The following is a 21,499-nucleotide window of genomic DNA, read 5'->3' as shown; positions in this document are numbered from 1 at the left end:
CATGGGACTGTGAATGGCAGGGTTTCCTATGGAATCTGCAATAGTGATCTCACAGAAGCAAAGGTAGGATGGTGGTCCCCAGAGGCTGGGGAGGTTAGGGAAAAAGAGGGGATGGCGAACTGTTGGCCAAAGGACACCGTTATAGAGGGAAGATCAATTCAAGAGATGTGCTGTATAGCAAGGTGACCACAGTTAATGATGACACACTGCATTCTTGAAAAGCTCAAGAAAAGCGGATGTCCTTGTTCTAACCACACGGATGGCAACGATGTGAAGTGATGCATTTGTTAATTAGCGACACTTAACCATTCCACAATGTGTCTATGCCTTGAAGTAGCACAGATAACACATACAATATTACCTGTTAATTTCACTAAAAAGTTTAGAAAAAAGAAGATGAGAGTACTCAGCTCGCTGGATGCTCTGAAGCTCTCTGCCATGCAAACCAAATCTGCTGGGAATCAGGATCCACGTGCGTTTCACACCTGTTTTCTGATCTCAGTCCACAAGTGGAGGTGAACTGGGCTGACGGCGTGAGCACCAGGAGCAGGAGAGAGGGAACGACCGCGATTCTCAAGCAGACGGCCCCCCAGAACACTGCCCCGTAAAGAGGAAGAGGGAAGAATTTTTAATGGACTCACTGACAAAGACAAAGAAATAACGGCTTTGGATGAAAGAGAGAACTACATAAGTCTTCCCGTCATGGAAGAGGCGAGTAAAGTGTGTTCTTCCAGTTCACAGCAGTGTCAGGTAAACTCCTCATTCTTCTCCGCAGGAGGGAGGAGAATGGATAATTAAAATGCACACTCTCCTTGCTTCTCACTGATTCGGTTTCCTCCATGTCTTTGCATGCCAGCACACAATCCTGATGCTGACCCACCGATTCCTTACCAAACCTCCACCCAGCCCTCATGGGAGGCTGCCTGTAAAATGGTTCAAGGCTGGTATCCAATCAAAGAATAAACAGCGGGGAAGTGGGGCCCCGCCTGCGCAGGCTAATGAGCCCCTGAGCAATCAACGGACAGACAGACCGGGGAGTTGTGCCCAGCAGGAGCGAGCGGGCTGTCCTGCTCCTGTGGCCCTTCCTTCATCAGCACGCCCCGCTCCCTCATCCCTGAAAGTAACCTGTGCACCTCATTTCGTGCAGCATTTCTAGGTCAGACCCCCAGAAGCAAAGGCTACAAGAACGGATCTGGACCTGTGAGAAGTTTCTCTTCTCTTTCAAAGAAGGCCTGGAGCAGAGCCCGAACAATACAGCAAAACTCTCATTTGCAGATGATCTGAAGGATGAGCCAAGCAGTGAGCCAGAGCAAGGGCGGAGAGCAAGTGGGCACCTGAATGCCCCCGGCCGCGACGTCAGGGGAAGGAGCTGGATTAGAGCTGGCCAGGCCGAGTTAAGCACTGGAGGTGAAGCATCGTCATGCAGGGGTCCTTAAGTGATCCACCTGAGCTCGTGAACTGCTTTATTTTTCCAGGCAGACTGCTTTAGTCCCCTCTTAAGTACTCGTTATCTCTCTTCTCTCTTGCTGTGATATTATCAGTGTCCAAGCTCACTTATCTGCGCTGCCCCGGTGGGCTGAGCTCTGCAGAGTCCGCGTCGGCTGCTAAGCTCCGGCGTCCCCGTCATCTGCGCCCACTGCCCTGCTGTCCTTGTGCCTTTCCTCATGGGCACCTGTGCACCTGTCTTGTTACTGTTATTCTGTCATGTTTTGCACAACCTGAGCTTTTCAAGTTCCTTGTTTCAGGCTTGACCTTATTTTACTTTATTTGTTTTCTTCCTTCATTGTCCGTGCTGCTGACAGGAAGTTCGTACAAGAGGAAAATAAGTCCTGAAATGTCTCCTAATTTAAGATTTAAAAGTTTTGTGAAGGCACAATGGGAATTTTATATATACTACCTCACCAATACTGCAAAATCTGTAACAATTCAATGTACCTAAAAAGGGTGGTGTGTTTACTGTGAGACACTTTATTTTAAAACAAAACAAAACAAAACTATGAGCTGAATTTCCACGTATTTTCTTTCTTTCTTTTCTTTTCTTTTTGTTCTGTCTTTTTGAAACAGGGTCTCACTATGTGGTTCAGGCTGGCCTTGTGCTCAATTATAGCCAAGGCCGGTCTCAAACTGGCAATGATCCTCCTGCCTTCCTGCCTCAGCCTCCCAAATGCTGGGATTACAGGCGTGTGCCATCATACCCAGCTGGGTGTTTTGTTTTATCTGTGTGTAGTGCTGGGGATTAAACCCAAAGTGAATATTAGATAAATGTTCTACCACTGAGCTACACCCTCAGCCTATCAAAAACCATGGTGAATGTTTAAATTAAAAAAATTACTGCAAAAGATACATTGCCATGAGTCTCTCTCAAAACCCTCCCCATTTTGAACACACTAATCCCATTGTTCTTGCCACTTTCTGAAGCAGTTCTGAAGTCCTCTTTCACAAGTGTCTTTAGTTGAGCTGTCACGGCTGCCTCAGCATACTGAACTGAGTAAAAATATTTATCTTTCGTGATCATTTTGACTTTGGGAAAGAGCCAGAAGTCACATAGTCCAGGCCATGATGAATGAGGCGGGTAAAAACACACTCCCACATTTTTATTTGACAGAAATGATGTGGTGGTCAAAATATATAGTGAATGTTTAAATTAAAAAATGATCACAATAAAAGACACAATGCCATGACTCACCCTCACCTTGAACACATTTAACCCATTGTTCTTGGCAACGTGTCATAAGTAATTTAAACATATGCAGTATTTTGCAATCACCCATTGCATTCCTCCTCTGTCATCTTTGAGATCCCCTGTGCTGGTTCACCAGGTCCTTGCAGCTTTGCACACAGGGAGCACAGCTAGGTGACCTCAGGAGCTGGGTGCAAACCTGCAGTGCTGTGTATCTGCAGGCTGCCATTCACACTTCCGTTCCTCAGTGAATATGTTTTAGGTGCTCCCTCATGCACAGAGCTGTGCGCTAGAGCACATGCATGTTTCCTGCTCTCTCAGAGTTCACACTCAGGAGACACAGACTTCCCAACATAGTCACATGCAGACATGTGAAATCAGAACTGAGACAAATGCTACAAAGGAGCTGTGCCCAGGGGCAGGGAGAGTTCATGCCAGGCAACATGACCCGCCTGGAAAGTGGAGAAAAGAGAAAAGCCTTTGCTGGGATTCTATCCTGGAACTAGGATGAGGTGGACAAGGAGCAGCAAATCGGGTGAAGAGAGAGGGAAGAGCATTTGGTGAAAGAGCAGGAACATGTGCAGCCTCTCTGTGGACTGGAGGAAGCCCAGGGAGACAGCAGAGATGGTGAGACAGCACTGGGGGCCTGGTGTGAGATGGGGCTGGGCCACACATCCAGGGCCTGGCAGCCTTGTTTTGGGGCCTGATCTTTACCCTGGAAGAAGTTGGGTGCCACTGAGGGGTTCAGCACAATGGGAAGGCAGCTCAGATCTGCGCTTTGGAGAGGAACCACCTTATCAAGCAGACGTGGGGAGGCAAACAGGAGTTGCTTGGTATTTCAGTTTTGCAGCCCCTTGACGCACGCCCTTAGAAGACGCTTCTGCATCTCTGTGCTCAGCGTGTGGATATTTCATTAGGTGCACGGGCTTTAGGAAGAGGGAGCAGCAGAACAGGAAATTCAGAAATACTGAATTTTGTCCCCTTAGAAAATACTTTTCCCGTATTATGGTCAAGGCAAGATGACGCTATCAAAGAGCTCACAGAATATAAGGATGCGTTGTCACTGCACTATCCCTAGGGTTTCTCCACTGGTCCTGCAGGCAGGGAGAGACTTTGCCCCATGCCACCCCACTGCTGTGTGTGTGTATGGGACCACGAAGCTGCCCTCAGAGGCCTGGGGCTTGGTGGAGGGTGCAGAGCAGCTGTGTGTCCTTGACTGGGAAGGTGGTCCAAGGTCAGGGCAGGCAGCCAGGGAGTCACTGAGCCCCAGCTCTGGAGTATCAGGCCGCCAGGCTCCTGCCCTTTCTACTGCTCCAGGGAGGGAGGAACGAGGGAGGGAGGACCAACACCTGGAGTGGATGATAGGTCACTGAGATGGGTAAGAACTGTCTTCTAAGGAAGAAACTGAGTGAGCTGAAGAGATCGAAGAAAGCATTTTAGATTAGCAAACTGAAAACAAGTGACGTGAATACTAACGGTGTACATTACTGTTTTGACCCAACTTCTCCCCACTGAGAGATTCTATGGTGTGAGACAAGGCTTTCGGTCTCATTGCTTTGTATCTCTGGACCCAGCGCATGCTATTGCAAGACTGTATGTCAGGCTATTCCAGAAGATAGCCTGTCCAAATTCAGGCTGAGCCTCTTGCTAGGCAGACCTGCTGAACTACGGCCCTGATGAGCAACCTGGACGCTGTGTAGGATGAAGTAGGGCTCGCAAGCTGTCCCTAGGAATCTGATGCTGCTAAATGTGTCCTTTCCTCCAGCAGATTCCTTAGATCTGGCAGGAGAGGACGCATGCTAAGTGATTCTGGCCACCAAAATAAATGTGCTTGGTATAAAAGCCGCCGTCTTTAAGACTGCAAATACAGTGGTGGCATAGAATCCAAATTTACACAGATTTTTTTTTCTCAGCACATACATTGTGAGATGAGTCAAACATTTCCCAGGCCTTAAGGCCTTTTGAATACCTCTGTGTTTGCCTCTTCTGGAGGTGTACTGGGACCTTCTAAACCAGTTTCCACTGCCAGCTGGGAACCAGAACCTGCGGGTGCAGAAGCGGCTTCAGGCCTTCCCTACACCTGTGCCATCGTCCCCTTGCTTTGTATCTGTCTACAGCAAATGACAAAAGCAAGGTGGCTGCACTGCTCAGGATGCTGGTACTTCTTTTGTTTAGCCTACACAGCTGTTTATGATTAAAAAAATTTCAAGTCTAGCTTAGTCTCAAAAATACAGACTTTTGGGTTTGTCTTGAGAAACTCAAAACTTAGACGAAGGAAGCAGCAGTTCCACAGGCCAGCAGCGGACCTGGGACACTGAGCAGCCACTGGCCTCTGTGGCATGTGGATCTGGGCCAATCCCCTGCCCTTTGTTACACCAGGGCTGCTCTGGTGCTGAGGGGCAGAGTGTGGCAGAGGATGGGGAGAAGACCAGGGTGTGCTTTCCTCTCCCCAGGACTCAGGAGCACGTGGGAAGCCTGAGGTCACCTGGTGATCGTACCTTGGATGCGTAGTTCTCAGGCAGGGCTGCAGTGGTGGTGAGGACTCAGGAGTAGCTTTTTGGGTGGGGACTGGGCTTAGACAGAAGAAAGGAAGTGTGCTGCAGAACAACCACCAGGGGCACAGGAGAGTCTCCTTTGGGGAGTCCTAGATGGCTGGCTAACTGCCAACTCCGATTGAAAAGTAGTTTTAGCCAGTAAGACCTGGAATGTGTTATGGTTTAGCTCTAAAATGTTCCCCAAAAGTCTCCTGTAGAGGTAGGGGTTTGGGGAAGTGATTGGATCGTGGGGGCCTTACATTCACTCACCAGTGGTTTAGTCCATTTGTGAGTTCATAGCTGACTTGCAGTTAGGAGATAGGCTCGGAAGAGAGAGGTCCCTGGGGAGGCGACTGGGAGCCAGCTGACTTTGGACTGACCCCCTGAGAACTGTGAGCCAAATAAAGCTTCCTCCTTTAAGTTGTGGGTGTCAGGTATTTCATCGCTGTAATGGGAAAGTGACTAACACAGAATGCTACTTAAATTTCTGTTTCTAGCAATATGGTAGCCTAGGTATGCTAGATGACCTTGCCCCTCTGAACAGGCCAGAGGTAAAGGGTGCTCTGGTGTCAAAAACAAAGTACAAATAAGACTCTTGGAATGCAAATGCCAAAGTTAGCTTAATCCAGACAATACCTGGTTGCTGGGAAAACCTTGAGTTTCTGTTTTGATGGCTAGGTAGTGATGACAGAAAGTCAAACTTAGGGACAAAAAATAGTGGGAAGTCTTATAGCAGAGACCCGCAAGAACTAGAACCCCAAAGGACTGCTCAAAAGAGGGCAAAATAATTGTAAAAGACTGAGATAGAAATGGTGGAACTAATACAAAAGGAGCAAAATAAAATGGTAGAATTAAATAAAAATATCAATGAACAAAATTCATATAAATTGAATGAGCTTGGTGAAATACATTGTTAAAATTACAAAGTCCATTTCATAGAGCAGGGAAGTACATCAAATATAGAGATACAGAAAGGTTCAAAGCAAAAGGATGAAAGAGATGCACCAAAGAAAACCACCATTCTTATGCTAATATTAGACAAACCAGACTTTAAAGCAAGAAAACATTGCCAGAGATATAGTAGGTCACTTTATAGTGATCAGATCCAATGTACCTGGAAAATAAGACAGTTTAGTACCCAACAACATGGCTTGAAAGCATACAAAATAAAAATTGATTGCTCTTCAAGGAAAGTTTACAAAGCCATTGGCAGAGTAAGAATTTTTAAGAACACAGCTCAGTATTTAAGGTCAAATATATAAAATGTATTAAGAATGTAGAAGAGCTGAATAGGGCAATAAGTAAGCTTTATTCAATGAACACATCTACAGCGCACCACGGCCCTCTGTTACAGAATGCATGACCTCAAGTACATGCTGATCATTTACAAGAAGGGCAAACACATTTGGCCAAAGAGCAAGCTGCAACAAATTTGAAAGACAGAAACCATGGAGAATATATTCTCTGAAGATAATGAAATTATGCTAAAAATCAAGTTTAAAACTAACCAGAAAATCCCACACATTTAGAAATAAAAAACAGAAACACCTTTTGAATAACTCATGAGTCAAAGAAGAAATCATAGAGGAAATTACAACATATTTAGCATTTAAAATAATGAACACACTGCATATTAGAACCACACCTTAAGGCCGAGGATATAGCTCAGCAGCACAAGCACCTGCCTGGCAAGAACAAGGTCCTGAGTTTGATTCCTGGTACCAAAAAAAAAAAAACCCAAAAAAACCCCAAAACAATCCCCCAAAATTACACCTTGAATTCATATTATTATTCAAAATGAAGAAAGCCAAAGAATTTGAGCAAAAAATCATACTGGAAACTAGAATGCCTGTAGAACTCAAAATAATGATCATAATACATAACAAAACTGCAGCCTTAAACTCATACATTATTAGTAGAAACACAGAGATCTAAAAGAATTACTGACTTAAGCATCCAACCAAGGAGCAAGTAAAGGGACAGCATACCACACTCAGCAAAACTGGTGGAATTAAATGAAATATTAAATATAACTAAATAGACATGATGACAAGTATATAAGCTGATTCTTTGGAAAAAGTAGAAGACGGACAAATCTCTGCCATGAGCAGTCCTGAAAATGTATAAATAATAGTCAGATGAAAGAGGAATAGAGATATAAATGCTGCACACACTAGGAAGAGCAGATGCTATGAACACTTCGCAAAGTGGAGCTGGCGTGCAGATCAGTGCTAGAGCATGTGCTTAGCATGTGTAAGGCCCTGCGTTCAGTCTTTGGTCCCACACCCACACTCAAAACACAAAACAAACAAAACCAGTAAGAAACACCCTCAAACTCTGAAAGCTAACATTAAATATGCAAATTATTTGACAGACGTATTTCACCAAATACTGAAATATAATTCTCACTTATGAAATCTTTCTTAGAATACAGTAGCAACAACAGAAACAGAAAGCGTTATTCCTTTTCTCATTCTGTAAGGCTAGTATAATGTTGCTATCAAAATCATTCAAGAATCCTATGAGAAAAGAGAATTATAGGCTGGTCTTACTCAGGAATGAATATAGATTCAAAAACTCTACAGGAAATAACAGAAAGCTGAATTCAGCAATACATAAAAAAGATACATCATGCATAAGCAGGGCTTTTCCTAGGAAATCAAGCATGATTTAACATAAAAATCCATTACTCTGATTAATTATATGAATTAACATATTAAAGGAAAAAGATCATGTGATACTTTCTGTGGATGGTACAAAAATAGATAAAATTCAACATCTATTCATAATAAATTCTCTTAGCATATTAGTAGACAGAAACATTCTTAATGTGATAAAGATTATCTATGAAGACCAATTAAACATCAGGTTTAACAGCGAAATATTAAAAGCATTCCTTCTGAGCTAATAAATAAAACAAGAGTGCCTGTTCTGATCATTTCTACTTGGCTTCATACAAGAAGCTGAGCCAATGAAATAGAAAAAGATAAAGATACGAGGACTTAAAAGGCACAAATAAACTTTTGTTATTTGCAGGAAATGTGATTATTATATAGAAAATCCAGAGAGCTACATAGGCAAATTAGCCAAATTAATAAGAGAGTTCAGTAGTTTTCCTTGATGCAGTTGATCAATATAAAAAATCAATTGCCTCTTCTTTTAATTAACAAATAACTAATTTAAAAGTTAAATTGAAAATGTTCTCCTCTGAGGAAGTACAAATTGGAGGACTGACAATAGTGGAATGAAGACAGAGTGGTATTGATGAACAAATAGATGTATCAAGGAACAGGACAGGCACCTCAGTGAGCCTACATAAACAGAGACAACTGACCTTTGAAAAAAAGCAAAGGTAATAAAATAGAGAAAAAAAATAGACTTCAAACTGGTGGTGGACCAACTGGATGTTCACATGCAAAAAAAAAACCCAAAACAAACAACAAAACCCAAAAAAAACTAGACAAAAGGCTTACACCCTTCACAAAAAGAAAGGTACCTCAAAATCAATCACAAATTTAAATGTAAAACATAAAAGTTTAAAACTCCTAGAAGAAAACATAGCAGAAAATCTAGATGATCTTAGATTTGTTGATGACTTTTTGTATGACTCCAAAAGGCAAAATCCATGAAAGAAAGAATTGGCATAAAAAAAGAGAAAGAATTGTTAATCTGGACTTCACTAAAATTAAAAATTTTGCTCTCCAATAGACATTGCCAGAAGAATAAAAAGACAAGTCACAGGGTGGTAGAAAAGTTATATCTGAAAGAGAACTGTTATTCAAAATATAGAAAAAAATCTTAAAATTCAACATTAGGAAAATAATTCACTAAAATTGGGCCAAACACTTTAAAAAACATCTCACTAAAAAGGAAAATAGGTGAAAGTTAGCATGTGAAAAGATGTTCCAGGGGCCAGGATTAGCTCAGTGGTAGAAAGCTTGCCTCCCATGCAAGATACGCCTGGTTCAACTCTGGTACATCAACGCCCCCCACCAAAGGAAACAAAATGAAAAGAAAAAACGCTCCACATCATGTCCTGCTGCAAGTCAGAATAATGAGAGACACTCCCTCCCTACCAGAATGACTGAAATCCTAAACTCTAAAAAACACCAGATGCTGATGAGAAGGTAGAGCTTTCACTGCTGGTGGGAACAAGATGGTACGGTCACTTCAGAAGACGCTTCGGTCGTTTCTCAGAAAACTAAACACACTGTTACCATATGAGCCCGCAACTGCACACCTTGGTGTTTCCTCAAAGGAGGTGAAAATTTATGTCCACATAAACACCCATGTATGGATCTTTATAGCAGTTTTATTCAAAGTTGCCAAAATTTTGAAGCAACTAGGATTTCCTTCAGTAGTTGAATGGATAAAGTACCAGTGGTACATCCAGGCAATGGAATATTTTGCAGCACTAAAACAAAATGAGCTATTAACCATGCAAAGACATGGAGGAAAATAAAAGAATATTACTAAGTTAAAGAAGTCCATGTAGAAAGGCAGCCTACTGTATGATTCCAACACTATGACATTCCGGAAAAGGTGAAGTGATGCGTATAACAGTAAGAAAGATCAGTTGCCAGGAATACTGGGGAGTAGATAGACGGGGGACAGGGGATGTCTAGGGCAGTGAGACAGCTCTGAGAGTCTGTGGTCATGGGCAGTGTGGTGCCGAGAATGAATTATACGCTATGGACTTGGGTGGGCACTGTAGTTTTGTCACTGGTAGGTAATACATGTGCCATGCTGCCGGGGGTGGGCGGCGATGAGGGAGGCTACGCATCTGAAGGCCAGGGAATAGATGGGAAATATCTATACCATCCCCTCAATTTTCCTGTGAACATAAAACTGTCTTAACAAATGGAAATGAAAAAATTGCTTTAAAATAATAAAACATCGTACGTGCATACATGTATTTATGTAAAGATTTAGAAAATATCATACTTAAGAGCAAAAATAAGACATGCAAAGTATCTAAAAATTTAACAAGGTATTTTCAGGTCTGTTGTGGAAGAAGCTGTAAAACAGAAATTGTTTATGTACTTTATGAAAAATCTACATAAAATTTAAATAAATAAATTATAATGTTTATAGAGATAAAGACTCAATATTATAAACATATATGTTTTCTTACTTTATATGTAGATTTCATGTAATTCCAATACAAAGCCCAATAGGATTTTTGAGAATCCTGATAAGGATTCTGAAATTCTAAAATTTATATGAAAGGGCAAAAGCCCAAGAGCACACAAATACTTCCGAACATTCAGATGCATCCTTTGAGGTGGCACGGATGGGCCATTTCCCCACCCAAACCCCACAGCCAGTAAGGGGTAAGGATGGCACCCACGGAGGCCAGAACAACAGCGTAAAGCATCAATAAACCAATCACTGCATTTATAGGAAGTTTGTTTATTACAGAGCCATCACTGTAAATTAGGAAGAAAATGAAGGATTATCCCGCAAATGAAAATGTGCCATGAAGTTATCCACATGGAAAAATGGAAAGTGGGTGAGAAGTCAGTTCTATATGATTACAGATGTACATTTGAAAAGTAAAACTATTCACTTTTTTGAAGATAGAGGAAAAGATATTTAAGACTTTGTGATGAGAAATGATTTCTCAAGTGAGACACAGAAAGCGGAAACTAGATAGGAAATAGTTAAGTCAGTTATGTGAAAATTAAAATCTTGTCTTTCTCAAACAGCATCAGAAAGAAAGTGAAACTATAAGCCATAAACTGGAGTAAGATATTTATATCCTACTAACTGATGAAAACTATCACCAGTAATAGAAAGGACTTCTACAATCAATATGAAAATACGAAGTAATCAACGGAGAATGGAGGGTAGAAAGGCCCAGGCATTTGTTTTTTGTTTAAGAGGGAACACAGAACTCCCACTAATGTAAGAAACGATGATGAATATCATTGTAATGAAGAAATGAAGACTCACACCTAACTGCTATGTCATTTTCCACCTTCCAGAATGAAAATTTAAGTCTGAGACACAAATTTTATGAGGGTCTGAGGCAAATGTTTATACTGTTGGTGCAAGCATAACTTAGTGTAACCACCAAGGAAAACATTTTTACGTTACTTAGTTAAATGTGTCTTCCTAGTAAATAGCCTAGCCTAGAAAAGTCTTACATATGTGTAGCAGCAAGCTGTACAAGGATTGTATTAATTACAAAAAATGAAAAAAATTGCAATGTCCACTGAAGGGTAAATCACAGAATGGGAAAATATATAATATAGATTATTGCATATCAAGCCAATGGAATAATTTGTGGCTGTAAAAATAAATGAACTAAAGCTTCATGTGCCAACTTGGGTGCATCTCACGAATATAATGGAATGGAGGCTGGGAATGGGGTCTGGGAATGGGGGGAGATGAGGAGCCGGAAGTAAAAAGGATGAAGATGCACTATGGGTGTCTAAGTCCCACCTCCTCACCATGAAGGCATCCCTTCTGTATCACAAACGTTACTAGGAGGAAAAAGAGAAAACTAAGAAAATAGAAAGCAAACCACAGAAGAAGGCACGTGGTATGATTCATTTATATCAAGCTCACAAACTGCGAAACTAAAGGACATAGTTGAGAGAGACATGCGTCTATGCTGACATGAGAAGGAACAGCAGGCGCATCTTTATTTAGGCTGCTGGTTCCCTCGGGGGTTGGAGGGCAGGAGGGAGTGGAGGAAAGGGGATTGGTAATGTTTAACCACTGGTTCATGGGTGCTTGAATCATTGCTAGGATTTTATTCCTCTTATATATGTTAGAAATATTCTTGGAAATTGTTCTATGTTTAATAAGAACCAAACATAAAATGCAGTACTTAAAAAATCATTTTGTGGTCCCAAGGTAGACATGTCTGAACCACAGAAGGAAAGGTGACAAATTAAGAAGAAACTGGTGTCAAGGAATTGTGCTTGTCATTATACAAACAAAGTGATGGGTAAGTAGTATCCTTTTTGCACACTGTTCAGTCTAATAAGACATTTTAGTTATTCTGAAATCCACTGAATGCAGATTTTTGTGCTATAGGAGTTTTAGAGAGCAGCTAACTCACTTTATAAACGACATTATATAATCATTAGACACATGCAAATGCTGCTCAGTTGGAAGATAACAAAGTTATAAATGAAGTTGTTTTTTGCTTAGAGAAAATAAATCTTACGGTGATGGTGGTTATATATTATACTTTTATGGAACAGGACCAAACCCAGAACCTTATCCTTTGAGCTACATCCCAAGCCCCATTTCACCTGTTCAGAGCAGACCTGCTTTCCATTCAGATTCTCTTTTAACTTGCCCACCAGGTTTTTACTGAAGCCTTTAGAACTAGTATTTCTTTACTCCAAATGCCTCACATTTGGAGACAAATTTATCTTTAAATTTCTCATATTCTCTGCTTCACTGAGCTTCACCAATAAGATTTTGCATGTTTATTATTCTTTGCCTGTATTTTCTATTTATTTCAGTTATTGTTTAGATAACACTTCCAAGCACAGTTTACCAGAGATTTACTCATCAAGTATGAAAATTTTATCTGCCTTAACTTTGTAAGGTGATTTTACAAGCAAAAACCAGTTTTTGTCTTATATCTAGTAATATCTTCTCATAATTTATGGTACTTTTCCTTAAAATCTGAATGTCATTCTGTTTCTTTTATGACATTAACCTTTTTGAGTAACTGAAGAAAAGCAATCAGCATGACAATGCTATTTCCCATTTTCCTTGTTTTCTGCACTTACACATTTTTGGTTTGTTAGCTCAACATTTTTTTTAAGGTGAGAATCAAAGCCACGACCTTGTGCATGCTGGGCAAGTACTCCACCACGGAGCTACATCTCTAGCCTTCAACTTTTACTACACCAGTATGAAGAAGTGTTGAAAAATCACCTAGGAATTAAAGTAAAAACTTGCTACTTCCTATTTGTGTTTTGATAAATAAATATTTTTGAATTCACATAGTTTTTCTTGTCATTTATTCTACTTGCACTATTCTATCCACTCAAAATTTTATTCCATGACCTTAATATTTGTCTCTCCCCCTAAACTAATACCTCATTCTTTTGTCTGAATAAAAATATGTACTATCTCCTGATATATTTCTTAAAATCTCCTAACAACTCTAAAAAGTATATATTATCATTCCTATGTTTTAGGCACTAAAGCTCAGCAAAGTGACAATATGCCTCTATTTTCCAGTTTGCTATTTTGGAGGTTGAGAGCAGAGCTGAGGATCTGGAAAACTCAAAATAGTAATATTTTGGGCAAACCTTCAAATTCATTTGTTTAGTTAATTTTATGTTTGTGACACAAGGGATTCTAGAACCTTAAATAGACACCTAGCAGGTCCTCTAAAAAAGAGTTTCTCACATCCTTGCCTGTGTGGTGACTTGGGCTTGTAAATCTGATTCTCCGAGGAAGCAGGTCCTCATCACTTTCTCATCTCATATTTTGACAAAACCCTTAGACCCTGTACTTGGGTTCCTGGCTGATCTGACATTCTTCATCAGGCAGAAAGTATTTATTACACACACACACACACACACACACACAAATGCTTTTGGAAGAGAAGAAAATACAAACTTTTTTGGGAGTATTTGTTATTCAGTTTGAAAGGCAAGTAACCCAATTTGCTAAAGAGCTCTGCTAAAATAATTCTTACTTGATGTCAGCAACCATGGACCAGAGTGAAAGGAAAGCAATGAAGCCAGAGTGAAACTAGTCAACTGGGGCCTGACACTCATCTGAGTTGTGAGAGAGCGCAGGGTGGGGAGATCACTGGCATTTTTTTGGATAACATTTGGATGCAGTTATGGTTTGTGTCTAGATGTCCCCTCAAAGCCTCATTTGGTCATGGGGCTTTTCAGAGGTGGTTGAATCTAGAGTGTGTGATGCTGGGATCACAGATGTGTGATTAGTAAATCAGCCCACTGATTGGTTTGGCACAGTTCTGGTAGGATGAAGGGTGTGAGTGCTACATCCACCCTAGGGCAGGTAGCCTGTGCAAAATATATGGGACAGAAAGACTTGTCTTCCCTCCTTTGTTGCTTTTGCTGCCTTGTGGGCCCCATGAACTATTCTCTGCCATGCTATCCTGCCTTGGAGCCAGCTGATTATGGGCTGAAAGCTCTACAAACTGTGAGCTAAATAAACCTTCCCTCCTTTAACTTGGGTGTTGGGTGTTTTATACCCGCAACAAGAAAAGTGGCTAAAACAGATGACTAAGAACAAGCTTCATAGATGATGTGTTCCACGAGTTCCCAGGTAAGAGAAGGACGTTAGCCCCTCCGGCACCCACTGCCCCTAAGTTTCACTGTGTTCTTAGCAAAGCTCGTCTCACCATTTCGTACAACTAGACCCACATAAAAGACCCAGGAAGAGTCTTAAGCTCAGATGCTAGCACTCGGTACACTAGCAAAGTGTTCCAAGGTAGTACTATCTATATCCCCAACATAAAAGCACAGTAATTCATTTATTGCTACTTGAAGGGATTTTTCAGAATCACCTAGCTCTTTGGTAGTAATTGTGACTTGAACAATTTTACTGCTCTGGGTTTAATCTTAGGTAGACTGTTATTAGATCATTATCTGGCTTTTTCCTTCTATTCCTGATTATGAGAGAGAAAAAAATATGCAAGCCCTCCAGTGCTGAGCCCCACCTCCAGCCTCAACCTTTGTGTGTTTAGTTTTTTATACAGAAGAAATAAGGTATTGAAACTGAGGCGAACGAATCATGCTAAGAAAGAGAAATATGCCTGAGTATTTCAAAACTGGGAAGAACTTGGGGCTCGTTTTTCTTGTTGAGCTAATTTTAAATGTTAGTCTATGAAGACATAGCACACCGTGTTGTCTCGGGAGCCTTGGAAATCCGCAGACCAAGCCATACCCACAGAGTAAACAGCTGCCTTAGAAAACATCTTCAGATGTTAGTTCTATATGTATCTGGACACCAGTAGGATCAAGGAAAAACCTTACAATAAAATGAGAAATGGTCTCTATTTCTATTGCGGGTTTTCTAAAGTCATAACATATTAATTATCCAGTTTATGCACTGTTTTATAATAATCCAACCAGGGCTGGGGATTTAGCTCAGCAGCACAGCACCTGCCTGGCAAGAGCAAGGTTGTGAGTTCGATTCCTGGTACTGGAAGAAAAACAAACAAACAAAAAAACAAAACAAAATATAATAATCCAACCATTAAGTCATACAAATATTGATAAACCCTGGTCCTTGCTGAAAATACTTAAACATATCTACGAATTATTATTCATTCTTGATAAGCACAAATGAAGATAGAAAAGACTAGGCTTAAATGATCAAATATAATAAACATACAAATAAAATCTGTTTCTCACACCAGAGTCACATTTCTAGATAAATGGATGGACCTTGAGACCACATGCTTAAATGAAATAGATCAGACACACCTGTTTAAATACTACATTATTTCTCTGGTGTGAGAAACCAAAGAGATAAATAAGGACCAAAAAGTGTAATAGATACTGTGAAACAGGAAGAAAATGTTCAATGGGAAAGGGAACTAGGGAAGTGGGAGGGGAAAGGAAGAAAGGGAAAGAAAAAAGGAATAGAGGAAAAATGGAAACAAAGCTTTTGTAAATAAGGAGGGGAAGAGGGGTTGAAGGGAGGGGAGGGGAATGGAAAAAAAAAGAAGAATCAAGATATATCATATACAGGTGCAAATTCCCTATGATGACTGTTATCATTATGTACATCTAAAATGTATCAATAAAATTAAAAATAAAAAATAAAATCTGAATTAATTATGTATTGTTGATCTTTAACTTTAGAGATCCCCAATACTGTCTAATTCTCAGAGCAGATAATTGTGAGCCCTGCCCAACTTGCACGATGAAGCAGCTCCTTCCACTGACATCGTGGATAAGTTCTCTACTGGAGCCATGAGAATAGAATCCATGTGTGTGAAAATCCCCAACCATTTGAATATCAACCATAATCTATAAATAGCAGAAAAAGTCTTCCATCTTCCCTGCCAAGCTCCTAGCCTTATCTTAAAGATCAGAGATAAAAATCAACCAGTTAAATCTGATTCATGAAATTTCTGTAACTCTCAAGTGGCTCATTTTCTTTGAGAATTAAATGCCATGTATATTAGTCCAAGATAAACTAATCCATGTTATCTACAACTGACCATAATAATTCCTTTTGCGTAGCTGGTACACATAAAGAATGGGCTGCTTTATAAGAATGGTATGAAAAGTGGTGAAACATTGTCCATTTTAATAAACTATGGTGAGTATGAAAAATATTATTTTCTGAAACTCAAGTAGAAGACTCATTTTTATCACCTGTCAGAAAATTAGCATCATTCATAAAACTGAGCACCTGCCTGCAGAATTGTAAATTTGTGTTGCAGGGCTTTAGGGACTCTGGCAATCCCTGGAACAGCATGGAAATCTCCCTAGATTTCGGTCTAGGGAGGATTAGAAAAGCTTGAGCCATGTACCTCCTTCCTGTGCCATGCCTGCACCCTGACTGCTCCTCTAGCTGACAGGTTCCCCAACTTCTGCTTGCACCTGACTCACTTGGAGAGGTTCTTAAAACACAGCCTGGTATAGCTGGTGAGAGTTTCTGATGCAGGCATCTCTGTGGGGCTAGAGAATCTGGGGTGCAGATGCCCTGGGCTGTGCTTGAGAAGCACTGCTCTGGTTTAAATTCTTTTGGAAAGAGCCATCTGCCCATACAAGGGAATTTCTCTACCTAGGCATCTTTGCCTTGGCCGTGTGGTATACATGTGCTGTGTATATTAAGCAGACCTCTTGTTAAAAATGTGGCCATTGTTTGGAATCCACAGAGGACACCTTGAGGTCCTTGAGTTGGTGGCATCCTTCTCACAGGGCTTTGGTGGTTTCACTCATATTTTTAGTTCTATGTTGTCCTCACCTGTATTGCAGAGGTTAATTTTGTTTTGCTCAATCACTCAAGAGCTGGCTATGTAGCATGTTAAGAAAGTGCCCTTCTGGCTTTGGGAATGCACCAAGAAAGCAGGTGGAGGCCTCCCCTAAATGCACAGCTATAGAGGGCAGAGGCGGGCAGGGAAGGGGCCACAGCCTCTGGAGGCAGCTGTTCCTGGGCTCAGAATGCAGCCCCGGTGCATCTCAGTTGGCAGAGGACTGGGTAGAGAGGAGAGAAGTAGGCGCAATGTGTAGTCTTTCCACTTCTGTACTGTGGGTGATTCTTGGACCCGGGAGTGAGAATCATAGAAGTGGTAGATGGGGTAGTAGGAGCAACAGGTTCAGTCACCTACGAGCAATAGGTTGGAGCGGCTCCACACAAACATCGGCGGTTCTAGAAGCCCAAAGCCACAGCTTTTCTTTAACTTACAGAGCAAGGACAGAGGCAAGAATGGATCCCAGATTTCATTTATGATAATAACAAAGCTCTATTATGGGCTTACTTGTTGCCATTTGGGAGAGCAAGAGAGACAGATAGACAGACAGAGACAGAGACACAGAGAGAGACAGAGAGACAGAGGGACGGAGGGAGGTGAGAGGAGAGAAATTGCCTAATGTTCTATATTATCAAGTTTTACACTTCTAGACAAAGAATCAGCTACTTCACCAATCAATGCTTCAAAGCAACTATGACATTAAAATATTCACCCCAACTTACCCTCTAACTGAAAAGTTCCTAATTGCTATTATTTTTAAGGACAACTATATCCAAGAACACTAAGTCTCTTTTCTTCTACAGCTTCTGTCTGCTCAATATGAAAACCAAAAGACCAGCCAATACAAAAGTATTTCCAAAGAAACGCAGGACTATTTGATTCATAAACACAGGATGAAGCACGAAATGAAGAATACATTTCAAAATATTCAACCTCAGTGATAATGGAACCATCAAACTGCAGAAAAAAGGTTAGGGAGCCATGTGTCCATTTCGGGCTCTTTCATACACTTCTTTACTCTGTACATTTTCTCTAGTTTGTTCCTTAAAAAGATAACTATTTTGGGGCTGGGGATTTAGCTCAGCGGCAAAGCGCCTGCCTGGCAAGGTCGTGAGTTTGGTTCCTGGTACCGGAGAAAAACCAAAAAAAAAAAAAAAAAAAAAAAAAAAAGATAACTATTTTGAGCTTTATCAATAGAAGGTCATCAGGAGAACAGTGAGAGACATTTTTAAAGACTGGAGAAACTTCTAAGATCCTGAAATGAAAAGAAAGCCAATCCTGCATCCGTTTTACCTGTTAGGCAGCAGCTGCCGTGTGTTTCTAAAACCGCAGTGGGGTTTCCACTCAGAATCAGGCAATACCATAAACAGAGACTGCTCTTACCCTCATCCTCCCATTCCTGATGGCTGGCCCATCTTCTGCCAGTCTCAGCACGTACAGATCCATTTTGTATTCCCTTCCTCCACGAATGCTGAATCCAAATCCTTTGGCGCCTTTCTCCATGTCCACCGTGAAATAATCAAAATCCTTTTGCGTCAGGGAGAAAACGGAATAGGGTTAGAGAAGCTGCTACGGGCCACTCCGTTCCCCTTCCCTCTCACGGTTAACACGTGCCGCTTGAATGACACCATCTCTCCTGCGTTTCTCACTTACTACTCTGAAAACTGTAGTGTGTGTGTAAATTACAAAGCTTGCTCAAAAGAAATGTGAAATTTAATGGCGTCTGACTGTCTCAGTTGCTTGCTGACGGAGGTCTTACTTTGAATATCAAGTTGATATATACAAAATCAATTTCTCTTTTCTTCTGAAAAGGAGGTGTGTCTAAATTTTCCTTGTCTTCACTGTCCCTAGATTCTTTGGGGATAAAGATGAGTTTTAGTTCATAATATAAGGCCTGGCTTTATCCTCGGCCAGAGGCTTGCTCTTTACCAGAGTGGGTGGGAGAGGGCCATGGAAATAGTTAGAGACCTGAAGACCTCCATTGCTACCAAATCCACACTTGCTGAATTAGTGGTCCTCTGAAGTCCAGGTAAGGGTTCTTTCTTCTTTCTTTTTTGGTGGTGGACATTAAATCTAGGCCTTGTGCATGCTAAACAAGCTCTCTATCACTGAGCTACAGCCTATCCCTATAAGAGCACCTTAAAAACTGTGATAAGTCAATGCACTGGGAGTTGGCTACCTAACACCACAGAGATTACTTCATCCCATTCCTACCACCCGCTACTGATGGATGAGTGGTTGGATCGTTCTGCTTTAACCTGAAATAGTTATTTATCCAGCGCAGTTTTAGGATGCAGCTGTTACCCTGATGACATCAGAGCTAGGCACAGAGCTGTGGCTCTCTATCCCAGAAGGGTGTCCTTTTCCGTCTCCCTCCTATTTCATTCCTTGCCTTTCAGGAAGTCTTGGCCTGGCAGACGAGACCCGGGGCCCAGGTACCTGGGGCTGCCTGTAGTCGGGCAGTGGGTACTGCCTGGTGTCTGGGGAGTGCTGTCTGTAGTCCAGCAGGGGAGGCTGCCTGTAGTCCAAGGGCGGGGGCTGCTGGTAGTCCCCTCCCGGGGGTTGCCTGTAGTCCAGCGGGGGCTGCCTGTAGTCTGTGAACGGAGGCTGTCGGATGTCGGGTTTCACATCTTGTCTTGCTTTGACTTCTGACCTGTAACTAAATAAATGGAAAGGGGGGTTTTCTTTGGCTTCTCAGTGTTCTAAGGAGACCAGAATGATCCCACAACCACCAGGCCTGGTCTGGCCGTAAGAGCTATGTGCGCCGCTCTTACTCCTCTTGCTGCATATTTAGGATTGTGAGAAGATTAAATAATAAGCATCACTTAAACATCTTTGACAAAGGTCATATTTATACTTTCATTTGGCTCTTCAAGCAATCAAGATAAATTGTCGTTCAACCAGAATTTTGTGAAAAAGCACTCATGGGTATCCCTCTTTCACTCTGTCTATTTGCAAATCTAAGAAGTTAAACACTAACTATCCATTCCAAAATATTAATCTATCCTAACAACAGTAAACCAATTCTCTCAACCCTTTTCTCTCTTGGTCTCTTACACACACACACACACACACACACACACACACACATGTGTGCACTCTCTTTAGGAGATCATACATGCTCTGTGAAACATGATTGAAATGATCTCTCAGTATTCTAAAAGTACCTAATTAAAGGCTATCTCAAATTGCTAAATGGATCTTTTTGAATATTTTGCAAGATAAAAGAGTGGTAGTGGGCATAATTATGGACTACAAATGAAGTAGGAAGACACTGGACCGTTGACAAACTGTATGACACAGAAGTTTAAATACTAGCTGTGGGGATGAGTATCAGATGCGACTGCAGTCATAATGTGGAGAGGAAGGCAAAAAATATTTATGTCCAGCATCTGCCTCTCCTTGCTTGTAGACATTGGTTACTAACAAGCACAGAGACCAGAATGATCAGCGTAGTACTCTTTTATGAATCCAAATTTCTCTAAGTTTGAGAGGTTCCCCAGTTCACAAATGGGACTAAAACAGCCACTGCCCGCCATTACGGGATCAGTATTTAGGTAAACTGCAAAGTCATCATCATGGTGCGCAGGTCTTTGAAGTCCATACTTCATTTCCATGGCTACAGTATACAGTGAGCTACCCAGGAATTTAAGTAGATTTAAAAAATATGTTTTACAGAATAACAATTTCATCTAACATTAATATAGAGGTACGAGGAACTGAGAAAATACTTAGCACCAAGGAAAAGCGCCAATGTCTTAGGAACAAATGTTCAAAATAAGCAGAATTTTTACCTTTACTATGTGATTTCTTTACTGCTTAATAGTCTCACTGACAATGATTAGTATCAAATATCTTAAAAAGTATTTGCCCGAAGAATTGCTACAAGTATAATCTAATATTTGGTGAGGACAACCTTTGAATAGGTCTTATCTGTTGCAGAGGGGAGACATTCCTTTTGTGAGCTGGATAATTTGAGCTTTGCTTTATTCCTCGGTAGTCCACTCACCTAGTGAGACTGGGCGTGCTGAGAACAGAATTATTGGAATATTCTTCAAATAAGAAACTTAGCTATGCAAATGCATGCATTAAACAAAAGGAATCAACCAGGTGGTATTTGCCAGCGTGCATTGCTTCCTTTCTAGAAATAGCTTGCATGGTGTGTTTGATGTCACAGTTTTAAGTCCTAGCACTGTCACTTTATTTTCACGATTTGTGTGGTATTGGTATGAAATATCCATTATGTGCTCTGTTTCTAAGCAGATGTGTCACAGGGTATAACAGATGAGGGTGAAATGCAAGACTCTCCCGAAAGGCACAAATGATGAGAAATAGGAACAC

At 41.2% G+C, this 21,499-nt stretch overlaps 1 protein-coding gene across 1 annotated transcript in view; it reads right to left on the bottom strand.

Moving 5' to 3' along the window:
* Magi2 (membrane associated guanylate kinase, WW and PDZ domain containing 2) overlaps positions 1 to 21,499 on the bottom strand; it is a 555,913-nt gene that overhangs the window by 78,161 nt on the left and 456,253 nt on the right. Inside the window, exons 16-17 of the mRNA XM_013510511.1 lie at positions 19,598 to 19,817; positions 18,542 to 18,685 (exon numbers count right to left, since the gene is read on the bottom strand). Of these exons, the coding sequence (XP_013365965.1) occupies positions 18,542 to 18,685; positions 19,598 to 19,817 (364 nt within the window). The remainder of the gene's footprint in view (positions 1 to 18,541; positions 18,686 to 19,597; positions 19,818 to 21,499) is intronic.

Source organism: Chinchilla lanigera, unplaced genomic scaffold (genome assembly GCF_000276665.1).
Source record: "Chinchilla lanigera isolate Chin_1 unplaced genomic scaffold, ChiLan1.0 scaffold00009, whole genome shotgun sequence".
In the NCBI taxonomy this organism is placed as follows: domain Eukaryota; kingdom Metazoa; phylum Chordata; class Mammalia; order Rodentia; family Chinchillidae; genus Chinchilla; species Chinchilla lanigera.
Note: the sequence above shows the minus strand (reverse complement) of the source record. Positions and strands in the feature narration are given on the sequence as shown.